General features: G+C 38.6%; 1 protein-coding gene across 1 annotated transcript in view; it reads right to left on the bottom strand.

Annotated features, from left to right (window-relative positions):
• The window catches only part of ptpn12 (protein tyrosine phosphatase non-receptor type 12), a 69,221-nt gene extending 60,475 nt beyond the window's left edge, over positions 1–8,746 (bottom strand). The window contains exon 1 of the mRNA XM_037695922.1: positions 8,231–8,746. Coding sequence (XP_037551850.1) covers positions 8,231–8,332 — 102 coding nt within the window. The 5' untranslated portion in view covers positions 8,333–8,746. The remainder of the gene's footprint in view (positions 1–8,230) is intronic.
• Between the last annotated feature and the right edge of the window lie 3,925 nt (positions 8,747–12,671).

Genomic DNA, 12,671 nt, shown 5'->3' with positions numbered 1-12,671 from the left:
TCATCTGCTCACACAGACTCATGCTCATGTTCGTGCTGCTGTTCAACGTATTGTTTTGATGCTAGTAGTGTTTAGTGTATATTAAGTTGATGTTTTTCTTGGTTCATAACTTAGATCTTATTACTCTTTTTCTTTTACATTTTATTGTTGGATGCAACTAGGGATGCACCAATCCACTTTTTAAACTTCCGATCCGATCCGGATACCTAAATCTAAGTATCGGCCAATACCGATCCAGTTCCGATATCATGATCATCATTGATTTTATATGAGGCTGTAATAATCTCCTCTCAAGTACAATTTGTACAAATATATGCATGCATGTCCAAAAAGACAACTTGAGGTAAGTTTTATTAATGTTGGATAAGTTTTAAAGTTAGAATTAAATTCTGCTAACACAAAACATGTTTCTTTTTATTCCTATCTTTAAAGTGGATATTAAAGTGATTATATTAAGTGATTGTTTAAAGTGTTTTATAGTTTTTAAATAAGGGGCAGATAAGAATTTTTTTCTTCTTTCTGCACTCTTTTCATTCAATAATTTCTTTTTGATGATTTTTTTTTTAATTTTGTTTCTTTTAAATGAATGCATACATGAATTAAATAAAATAAAATGTTAAAAGGCTTCAAGCATCTGCTAAGTTCATGGCATAAACCAACAGACATGTTCCTGTTTTTAGTATTTTACATCACTTTATAATGTAGCTGTTTTTGTTTCATTTTTTTTAATATATATATAATTTTCAAATCACATGTTTTTTATGATCGTCTACTGTTGTACTGATAAATATCTCCTGGAGGGTAAACTGTATCTTGACTGCAAGTATCAAGCTGTGAAATCCTTCGTTTTCTACAACTGAAGGTTGGTCATTAATTATGAAGTTTAGCAACTTCTCTGTAAACATTCGAGCTCCTTGGTTTTAGCGACGTCTTCTTCTTGTTCAATCCGAAACAGGCAGCCTGATTTGGGGCAGCCACACTCAGTCTGTCCCTCCTCAGAGACGGGCAGATTTAGCGGGGCAGATTGGAAGCGGCTGGCCGGGGTCAAGTCACCCGTTTTGGGTTGAGCAAAGAGCAGCGCCCCGCTGAAGCCACGGAGCTCGAATGTCCAACGTAAAAAATAACTTTACCGCGGTTTAATGTGGGGCTATGGCTCTGTAGTCATTGCACGTTGCTGTCTTGCTTTGTGTGTTTCTAGTGTAAAGTACTTCCACACAGCGGACATGTTTCGATGAAAAGTTGGTTAGCCGTTAGCCACAGTGCTGCTAACTCAGCCCTCACATTGTAGCTGGCTGCAAACTATGAACTGGATTTCCTGAATGTGAGGCGGGTCTTATTAATCTGGGCTCATGAGACACGCCTCCGTTCAGAAAATCCATTCCGTAGTTTGAAGCCAACATGCATCATGGATAGGAAATATCGGCAGGTTGGATCGGAAAAATCTGATACGTAAATTATGCTGGTATCGGAGGCCGATACCGATACTGGATCAGCCCCATCCCTATATGTAACTGGGACCTTGCGTACACAATCTCATTCCACCACATGTACCACACAAGATGCGAATGACAAATCTCTCTGAATATACGTACAGTATACTACTGACAGCATGTATAAATGTCTTAATCTTCTTCTATCGCTTATCTGTAGTCAGGTCTGGGAGGCAACAGGTTCAGGAGAGGAACCTGGAACACTTTTCAGTCCGTTCTGGGGGACCCGAGGCGTTCCCAGGCCAGAGAAGATACATAATCCTTCAAGCATTATCTGGTTCTTCCTTGGGACATCCTACTAGTGGGACGTGCCCAGACAACCTAAAGGGAGGCATCCAGGAGGCATTTTAGTCAGATGACTGAACCACCTCAACTGACTCCTTCTGATGCAGAGGAGCAGCCGCTCTACTCCGAGCTCCCTCCTGGATGACGGAGCTCCTCACCCTATCTCTAAGGCTGAGCGGCAGCCACCATGCAAAGGAAGCTCATTTTGGCTGCTTGTATGCGGGACATCGTTCTTTCGGTCATGATCCAAACTTCATGACAATAGGTGAGGGTTGGAATGAAGACAGACCGGTAAATCGAGTGCTTTGCCTTTTGACACTTTCTTCACCATGACAGACCGAAGCAATGCCCTCATTACCGAGGACGAGTCGAGTCCCCAATCCGTCGATCCATCTCCCGGTCCATCCTACCATTACTCATGAAAAAAAAATGCCCAGATGCTTGAACTCCTCCACCAGAGGCATCATGTTTAAATTTATAAATATAAATAAACTTAACTAGAGAAAATCTATGCTTTCTCAAATTAAACACGTTTAAGCAAAAAAGTTTTTTTGGTCAAACATTAAAAACAATGTTATGCACGATGTCATGAGACACTGCAAGATGCCATGCTGTGTGTGTGCTGTGAATGACTTTCAGCTACAACCATGTAAAATTTGAGCTCAATTACTGTAAAACTGACCAGGTAAGACATTTTAGTATCACGTAGGCTAGTTGGCTGTGCTAGCCAACTTTAACTGGATTGACTCCAAAAGTTAAACAGTTGTAGACGTGCATCCAATGATTAATTCCTAAACGGCCTCAGGTAAACAACTTGATTTCATACTCTCCCATTTAACAATAAAACAAACTTGAAACTCTATACTTTAAATTGCACATTTTTAAAGTCTGTGTTACACTAATTTCTGATTTTGTAAGTTTTCCTACAGAATTATTTAAACCTCACAACTTGCAAGTTTAGCATCCTACCTAAAACATTTTTAACCAGCTGGATAGTCACCTAAAGATTTCCATGTTTCAAGCAAATTTGATTAAGAGTTTCATCTTCAATCCTCTTCTCGGAAAGTATTCATGCTCTTGCTTTTTTAAGTGTGCTTTAAAAAAGCTCGCTCTCTCTTACATAAGTGCACTAATGGCTGGTTTGAAAGCTGTAGGTTGACTGAGCCAGTTGATAACCACTCTAGTGAAACGAGAAAGATTACCATTGTTTGGTTTTGTGGACCATATTTGAAGAACCATAGTCATGGAACTCAACTGTGAAGATTCTTCCTTTTATGTCCTGATGCATGCTCAATAATCCAAGTAAATAAATCTAACAAGGACAAGTCAGGTCCTCTGGACAGATTCTTCTTTGTTGAAACGTTTTGTCTTAGACATTTTAAAAGAAACATTTTACCAAAGAAGAATCCATTCAAAGGACCTGACTTAACCTTGTTAAATTGTCCTTTTTACTTGATCACTCTATTATAACACCAAGTACAGTAATATGCAGCTGTAACATCTTGTGTCAAAGTAAATTTTATGTAAGATGGCTTAACTATTGATAAAATATATGCCGTTTGCCTAAACAATGTACTAGACATTGCATGGTTTGCTTTCCTAATGACCAATACATTTACTACATTATTACTGCACACTTTATGCTATTTTAACCATTCACATCAAAATGGTCAGCTTGATTGAGAATAGTGAGCTATGACTTTTAGTATTTGTAACTGCATTATTTACCTTTATTTACAAATTTCTGCCCCACCATAGAAATCCATTATAATCTCTTTGGTTCCTTCAAAACCATTGTTCTTTGAAACCTTCTTCAGCGTACTTCCCATATTTTTTTTTATTCTAATGCTACTTCCAGCTTTTAGCTACTACCTTGCTAATTTTAATTTCAAGCTGCAATTAAGCCAATTTTTGTTTTTTTAGCAGCAATTTTAAAAACAGCTTTATTTCAATCAATTTTACAGATGCTGAAATATAATTTGACGTGGTAGTGGATGAGACTTATACCCAACACACACATGAAATTGCTTGAGGTCTATCTAGGCTTTAACTGTCATTTCTCAACATGAGCAAAATCTTAATCTTGCGATAAGATTAGACATGACAAAATAACTCAAAAACACAAATGTACAACCCAGATTTGGATGGTAGATGGGGGTAAGATAAAAATCTATCCTGCCCATGAAACTGCTGAAAAAGACCACTGAGTAATGCGTATAATCTCTGACTGCTTGCCCTTCCAGAGCCTGTAATTATCCCTATAAAACACATTCTATATATAAACAACAATAGACAGTTAAAGTGGGAGTTATGTCAGGGAGTACTGGTGACTCACTGCACAAAGAAGTACACCCATGTGCCATTAACAGTTAGCGTGAGTTTGACTTCAGCAAAACGAGACCTTCACACAAGGCTTGGCATCAGTGAAACAGACTGGCAGCAGCCGGCTAAAACACAAAGTCTCTTCCATGAAGGGAATGGCTGGTAAATATCTACTGTAATTGGTATGCAGCTACACAGGGCAGGACACGGTTTTTTGTTTGTTTGATTGTTTTTATTCCAGGCTGGTCCGTTAGCTAAAATGCTTTTCAACGTGACTGGAACAAAAGTGGCTTGAATCTCCATTTAGTAAAACTCTAAAAATTAAAAAATTTAAAAAAATACTAGGATTAAGAAACTGTCAGTATCAACATAAGGGAAGTGTTCCCACAATAACGATCTTCATTAGAAATGTTTGGAGGTCCAGTGAAATAAAACTGGCCTAAAACAATAATGCTCAGCTGCTAACCCATGCCTCATTATCTAAATATGAATAATTGGCTGAGTCATAGTAATTTTTAGTAGGGATGCACGATATTATCGGCATGGTATCAGCATAAGCCGAAGTTAGCGTTTAAGTTAAATATCGGACATCTGCAATTCCGTCAAAATAACTCACCGATATAAAAGACGCTGTTTTTGCATGACAACCCAGTGATAAGGATGCCTGTTGCACGCGCCTACCTGATCTGATCATGGCGGCGAGGAAGAAGTCAAAATGTCAGCGTTGTGGAAGTTCTTTTTATTGTTGAGGATGTCGGATTTCGAATACTTTTGGACTACGTTGAGCCTCGCTACATCGTCCCCAGTCAGCCATCTTTTTCCGACCAACGTAGCCTTACCCGAGTTACAAGCCGTCATTGAGAAGCTAATAGCCGATAGCACTTGAGTGAGTTTTACCACAGACATTTGGATGTCGTGTTATCCCCGTTAGCATGATTAGTCTTACGGCACAATGGACAGACAAAAACTTTGAACTTAAAAAGTCTGTCCTTCATGTACAAGAGTGCAGAGGATCCCACACTGCAGCCAGGAACCTGGAACAAGCCTCCACAAGTGAGACAGCATCGCAGGTGACTAATGCTAATAAATAACATTTACTTTTCATTTAATATAAGTTAAAGTACTATGCATATGGCGGTTATGCAATTTTTGTAGCCAATAAGCCTAAATAAGAGGGCTATGTTCTGACAAAGGAAAGTATATTAAAAATATCGGTATCTGCCAAAAATCCAATATCGTGCATCCCTAATTTTTAGTGCAGGCTAAGGTCATTTAGCTGTGCAGCCATCTTGAATCGTGTTAGACTCCAAAAGTAAATTAGCTGATGTACATCTAAATTGTTTCTTTCTGAAAGTTTGATTAAAATTTACCCAGTGGTTCAAGAGATAATTTACTAACAAACACGGGTAACTGTTAGGCTTAGACTATGTGTAGGGTGATGCTCAGCTACTACCACACCAAATTGGAGTTCAACAACATCAACAATGACCGAGTCTTAACTAATCTTGAGTTTGCTATGGTTGCTTAGCTATGGCAGTAAATACTTTCTGAGAGTTTCAATCAGATGCATCCACTCATTTATGAGATGTCTTTTGTCAACTGAGCAAAAACAGTCGCTTCGCCTTCAAGGTCATCCAATAGAGTCCTGCGAAAAGCCAAAGAGATGACATGTGACAACCTAAAACCAAGATTTAACATCACACAAGTTTGCTTCATTGTGCGACATACGAGGACCGTGTTTGGAGGCAGCTTGACAAGGTGTGGATGTGTGTAAAAGTATAAATATGAAGTATGTTGATGCTAAAAGAAGAAGTTATTTATCCGGTGAGCTAGTTTCTATGATAAATTTCAGCTCAGGACAAACTAGCAGCAAATAAAAAATGAACAACAGAAGGAAATACACTATAAAACAAACTAATAAGTCAAACAATTGTGATGTAAAAATGTGTTTAATACGGGCATATGATTGTCACTGTTTTATGTCAATAAGGCACAATTCAATTATTTCACTTGCATCCACTTACTAGTAGCTTTTCCCAGTGCCCATTAAAGGACCCACTGGATTTCTGAAACTAACACAAAAAAGATTAACATATAAGCACAATAGTCTTAAACCTAAAGTGCACAAAGTGCGCCAAAGAGTTGATAAAGTTCCACTTTTAAAGCCAGAACAAAATGTTATGAAATATGCCAAGAAAGAATGTTGCAAGCTCCAGCAAGCAGCTTGCATGAAGCAGTGAAGGAAGGAGTGTGTGATTGTTTGCAAGTGTAGGCAAAATACCAGAAATTAAAGTGATCAGAAAGGGTATAAAACTCTGCAGGCAATTTTGATTCAACACATCAGAACAAACTGAACAATGCCCCGAAACAAAAACATCCTAATTTGGTTTGTCTTAAAGGAATCTCTGCCTCCAGTAGCCATCAGTCCCACACCATAGGCGCAAAATGACAATGTTTTTATCTGTGTGTGTTCAAATGTGTATAAAATTAGCAAAACACCTCACAGTGTGGATAGATTTGATTGAAACTCCCACAAAAAAGAAAAAAACGGGTGTGCATCTACACACATGAAAATGAAAACTGCCAGTTTTACATATATTGACCTAAACTTTGGTGTGGTAGTGGCCAAGGGTCATCGTAACACATACTTCAAGAGCTGCACAATAACTTTGCTTAAAACTTTGGCAATAACTGCTGGTGTCAACCCTGTTTGTTAGCAAAATATCTCATGAACAACTCGACAGATTTTAACGAAGCTCGTAAAGTAAATTAATGTAAACAAAATAAATGAAATGTCTTATATTTTACCATATTTCCAAACATGGGCATCAAAACCACTGCGCGAAAGTGGCTACTTCGTGACACACAAATGTTTTTTTTTATGGAATTAGCATTCATGTTGAGGCTATGTCAGCTATTTCACAAGCCTGGGAGTGGAAGAGGTTCAATTTGAAGAACGGAATTGCAACATCCATAGATGAACTGTGCTGTATGTGGTCATCACAAGTCTAACAAAATGTGGTTTTGAAATTACTTCAAAAGAACTCTATTATATTAAAAGACATCACTATTTGGTTGCTTCATACAACACAGGTACTAGGTTATAACCAGGACATGCTTCAACTGATCATGTTTTCAGATTAAATGTACTCACTGCAAAATATTATCCAGAAGTTTATAAAATGGTGCAGTTTACGAGAGTTTAATCCAATTGTTTTCTAAATGTACTGGCATGCAATTCTGGAATGTGGGTATGCACTCAATGTAAACAAAGCTATTTTACTTGCACACTTGGCTCAACATATCTGAACTTGTTTAAACGTACAAATACATTCAAATTATTGGACTTCTCAATCCCAAATTCATCTTGTGTGGATGTAGCTATTGTTTTAAGTCACTTTGGCTGTTTCCATACGTAAACAAATGCACATGGTAGCTGGCAAATGTCATGCAAATTTTTAATTTAAGGAAACATTAACGTTCAATGAGAAGAAAAAATGGTGTTGAATGTGTTTCATTTTTTTCCCACTGTTTTTATGACACAGCAACAAGCTTGAGTTCACATTGCTTAGATTTAAGCTAACTGTAATTCTAAATGGGATTATTTTGCATCACAGGGAGTCTTTTGGTTTTACTCCCATCTAGTTGGATATTTTATTTTTTTTTAATTTTGGCTTTTAATCCATTCACAAAAACAAAACAGTGAGCAGACATTGAACCAATAAGAGCTCAGTTTAGTGGCTCCTGACAATGATGAAGCCTTGCACTGTCAGACAATAACACACCACTTTAGCTTGTTAGCTTAGCTGCTCCAGAAACACCTACCGGTACTTGAAAAATATAAAACCCAATCCTGGGGTTGGTAATTAGCTGATTGAGTTTTGTCTTGCTGTTTGCTTTTATTTAATTTTAATTAAGACAAGCCGGTTTGGGAGACAATGCAAGGCCGCCATAAAAGAAATCTGGAAATGGGAGGAAGAGGAAGAGAGGGCAGTGTGGCCGCCCCTGCCTCACCTCCTGGGGGATACCAGGAGACGGGAAAGGGGGGTGGGATATGGAGGGTCAGTACGTTCTGTGAAAAATAAGAATGTCTAGTTGGGATTTTAAAATGTTATTAGATAAATGTGACCTACCATAAAGTCGCTGCCGAAGTTGTCCTCTCCCCTCTTCTCGTCTCCTTCGCTCATGGCCTTTACCCTTTGGATAAACTTTCTCAGGATGCCGGCTTGGTCCATTTTTCTTCTGCCCTCCTAAAACGCTGCTTTTTGCTCAAGAAAATAAAACCCGACCCCCAAACTAACAAGGAGACAGTTTTAAAAAAACTAAACGGGACGAAAAAGGGAGGGATAAATAAGGAATAAATAGGCTTCACGGGTCCTCCCAGAGAGACATCGTCGGTCCACAACACATTTTTCTTTTTATTATCGCCCCATGTTGTTCCTGCCTTTCCTCCTTTCTTCTGGACTGTTTTCACAGCGACAGTCCCAAAGAAAAGGAGTAACCGCCGGCTCGTCAGCTCCCCGGTCAAGTTTACGACAGCGACGTAATACTCTCAACACTCGGCTTTGTTGAAATAATAAAAAATAAAGAAATAAATATCACAAACTGAAAAAAAAAAAAGCCCGGTCAGTCTGTCTACCCCTCCCTGTCTACCTCGATTGCCACATTCACACTACTGCTCGTTATTCGCTACTGGGGAACATCCGGACAGGGCAAAGCCAACTGACAAAGTCCCGCCTCTTCCAGGATAAGCCCTTCTCTGATTGGTCAAAAGAGAACAAACTGTGGTAGTCTATTAGCTGAAGCGGATGTCGCTCTTCCTAATAGCCACATGTGATTGGACAAAGCAGTCGGCAGGTTACATGACTGCATGTGGTACAATATCATACCGTAAAATGAAATAAATAAATAAATAAATAGAAAATAAAGCTGAATTTTATGTGTAATTTAATGAATTCATAATTTTAATTTAAGTTTTTATTTTGTAGTATGATTCAGCTATAAAGCTACAGCTAAATATGAGGCTAGCCTGTATAAATAAAGGTTGAATGAATGAAAAATAAAGCTAGGTTGGTTTTTCTCATGCATTAAGCAGCAATTCCAATTTTATTTTTTTTTTTGCAAAAACTGCAGTGTGACTATCCTAATTAATGCATGCTCAAATTGCAGTGTGCTGAGTGTTAAGTGGCGTTGCAGAATAAATTAACTAAATTGTCAAGTAGGCCAGAACTTAAAATCAGCAAAACTGTTCCTTAAAGTTTAACTGAACAAAACAGTAGGTAAAAGCAACAATTAGCAAAAACTGTTACTAAAGATTAGCAAAACAGTAGCTGAAAGCTAAAACAAGCAAAACAATAGTCAAAAGTTACAGTTAACAAAACTGTAGTCAAAAACTCAAATATGCACTGTCGTCTAAAGATAAAATTAGCAAACCCATAGCTAAAAGCTACTGAAAAATAAAACTGTAGCTAAAAGTTACAATTTGCAAAGTCATAGCTAAAAGCAAAATGTAGCAAAACTAGCTAAAATAGCAACATTAGCACAAATAGCTGCAAGCTAAATATTAAAAATGTAGCTATAAGCTTGCAAAATGTAGCTATAACTAGCAAAGCTGTAGCTAAAAGGAGCAAAAAAATAAAAGACAAAAAGTACAATGAAGTACTGTAGATTAACAAAACCAATGTTTTTGGAGAGATAAAATAGACTGGAAAATGTTGTTAATAAAGGTAAATAATTCAAAATTATAAGAGTAAAACTCAAATTATTTTCTAGTTTTTTTTTCTCTGTTTATGCACAGACACTCCACACACACACACACACACACACACACACACACACACACACACACACAGAGACACACACTACCAACACATTTCTGTGTGTGTGATTCTGATTAAATTTATTTTAGCATAACTGTAGATACTGTATGTATACAAGTATGCAAATCTCTTATATTTGTGTAGCACTGAAACCCCAAATCATATCCTTGAATATGCAAATGCCCATGGCAGTAAAACAGATTCTGATTCTGTGTACGGTTATGTATGATGATGTATGATGATGTATGATCACTGCACACCTCCTTGTACAGGTGTGCAGTGGAGAGCATCCTGTGTTCCAGCATCAGCGTGTGGCATGGAGGCTACACAGCTGCAGAAAGAAAAGATCTGCAGAGAGTGGTGAAGGCTGCACAGAAGTCTGTTGGAGTCAGCCTCCCCACCATCACAGACATCTACACTTCCAGATGCAGGAAGAGGACCCCACTCACCCAGCACACACTTTTTGACCTGCTTCCCTCGGGCAGGAGGTTAAAGAGCATTAAGTGTAGAACTACTAGAGAAATAGCTTCTACCCTATCTATCTGTCTATCTAAATGACAGTAGACACTGTAAACCAGAAAAAAAAATGAAAGCAGCATTAACACAATTGGGGTGCGTCAGTGCTTATGCATTGACACGTTTTATTATGATGGTAACTGTCCCAGTTTTAGTTGAACCACTGTACAAAATGTAACAGCTTTTAACTAATAAAAGTGTGTTCCAGTAGCAACAGAAGGTTTATCATATCTGTATGTTTCATGCTCATATTTGGAGTTGTCAATTTGAAAATCCAGATTTAAATTAGATTATCACTCATAAAAACAAGGACAATGGTGTTCCCCATAAAGCTGTTAGGAGATGAGGATTCAATAGACTCCCATGCCTGATCAACTGTTCTCCAATAAACAAACACGCAGAGAGAAAGGGAATTAAGCGACTTTGTTTTCCTTTAGTTCTACCAGCGACAGCAAACAAACCCATCTATTCACTGTAGAGCAAGATGGAGAAGAGACGCTGCTGCTGTGCCAGCAAGCTTTTCCTCACACAAGCTGCCTTTTGTTGTTCTTGCCTTTAAACTCATTTGGTTGTTATATCAGGACACATTCAATGTTTTCTTTGCTGCGATTCTTCCCTCGGCCTCTCGGTTTCTACTCTGATCTCGTTAAGAGAGAGTCTTCGGTCATGCTGTGGAGAGAAATTAATTTTTCCTCTCCTTTTTTTCCTATCAACACATGAACCTAACTGGCCTCAGTGGGGTGCTGAAAGGGTTTTATAGTTGTCTGTGTGTGTACCAGACCCATAGCGTGCCTTTTTATCTTTTACATTTGATCCTAATTTGCAGAATTTCACGAAACAAGCAGCAAAATGGAAAATAAGTGTAAAACTAAAACAGAATGAGCAACAAATATGTGTGTCAAGTGTAATTTGTGACGATGAATGTATGCTTTGATGAAGCACACTCTGGTTACTCTGTATTGTGAATGACCCTGACCTTTGACCTCCGTGTAGGAAAAGAAGGCCCAACAGGGATCAGTTACATATCGTAACTTTAATTGCTTTGTTTCCCTTTCACCACAGCCATTTAACCCCCCGTCCTCTCTTCGCCCTCTTTTTATCCGTTTGTCTACTTTCCTTCCTCCTCCTTTAATTCCCTCCTTTTTTTTCCTCTCATTCTCCTCCTCTGTTTCTGGAATGTGCCGTTCAGAAGCAGCTGAGCGAAGGAATGTTGCTGTAACAAGCCCATGCACAACCCTGAAGCAGGGAGGCTCCTCGTGTTTGACTCTCCTCCTTGCCGTAGCATAAACTCCCTCGCTCCACTCTTATATTGTTTTTTTCACGTGTGCCTGCTGCAGAGCATGAAGATGCATGTTGGTGAGCTGGTCTATGCACAGAACGTGAGTCTACCTGCTGTAGTAACAAAGCAGAGTGAAAAAAGTTTTCCTCGAGGGTGCAGGGATGACTCATTGGAAGGTTGCACAGTATCAACGTGCTCCTCCCATTATTAGGCGCTACAATTGATGGCAGTGAGGCCATTGTTCTAGTGGAGGATATAGCGTAATCAGCCTAAACTGTCTGACTCGCTGCTAGCTCCAAAAACATGGTGTTTTGCAAATGTGATAGAAGCTAATCAAGTGTCTTGATGAAATCCAACAGGTTGCCATTTAGTTACAAATGTGACCTAGTTACCAGTTAACTAAGACCTGGCAGGTGTAATTTTAGTCTATTTTTTATGATTTGTGTCTGCAGTCCTATCTCACAGGTCAGAGGATAGGTCTTTTTGTGTCTTGGTGTGGCTTTTGCTTTGAATTTAACGTCTAGCAAAACATGCATTGTGCCGATAGTCTTAATGTTCTGGCTTAATGCTTTTCAGTGGATTCACATGGACTCCCATTAAGAAGCATCTCAGGGATGACTGATAAAAGTGGCATACCTTTTTAATATGTACCTACGATATGAACTCAGCCTTCCAGGTCTGAAAAATGAGGCCAATTTTTTTAAAAGTTGCATTATTACCAATAGCCAGCAGGTGGAGACATCGCGCAACAAATTACTTTATGCTATCAGTCAGCGAGGAAATCTACACAACACACCAGTGAACAGAACCAGGAGAAGAAGAGACGGAAAAACATTGTCATACCTTATGTGGCTGGAGTATATGAGAAACTCAAAAGGATTTTCTCCATCACAACATCCCAGTACATTTCAAACCCAACAGGGCTCTCAGACAGAGGCAGGTCCACCCTAAGGACAAAAC

Source organism: Nematolebias whitei, chromosome 22 (assembly GCF_014905685.2).
Source record: "Nematolebias whitei isolate Nwh7 chromosome 22, NemWhi1, whole genome shotgun sequence".
NCBI classification, from domain to species: Eukaryota; Metazoa; Chordata; class Actinopteri; order Cyprinodontiformes; family Rivulidae; genus Nematolebias; species Nematolebias whitei.
Note: the sequence above shows the minus strand (reverse complement) of the source record. Positions and strands in the feature narration are given on the sequence as shown.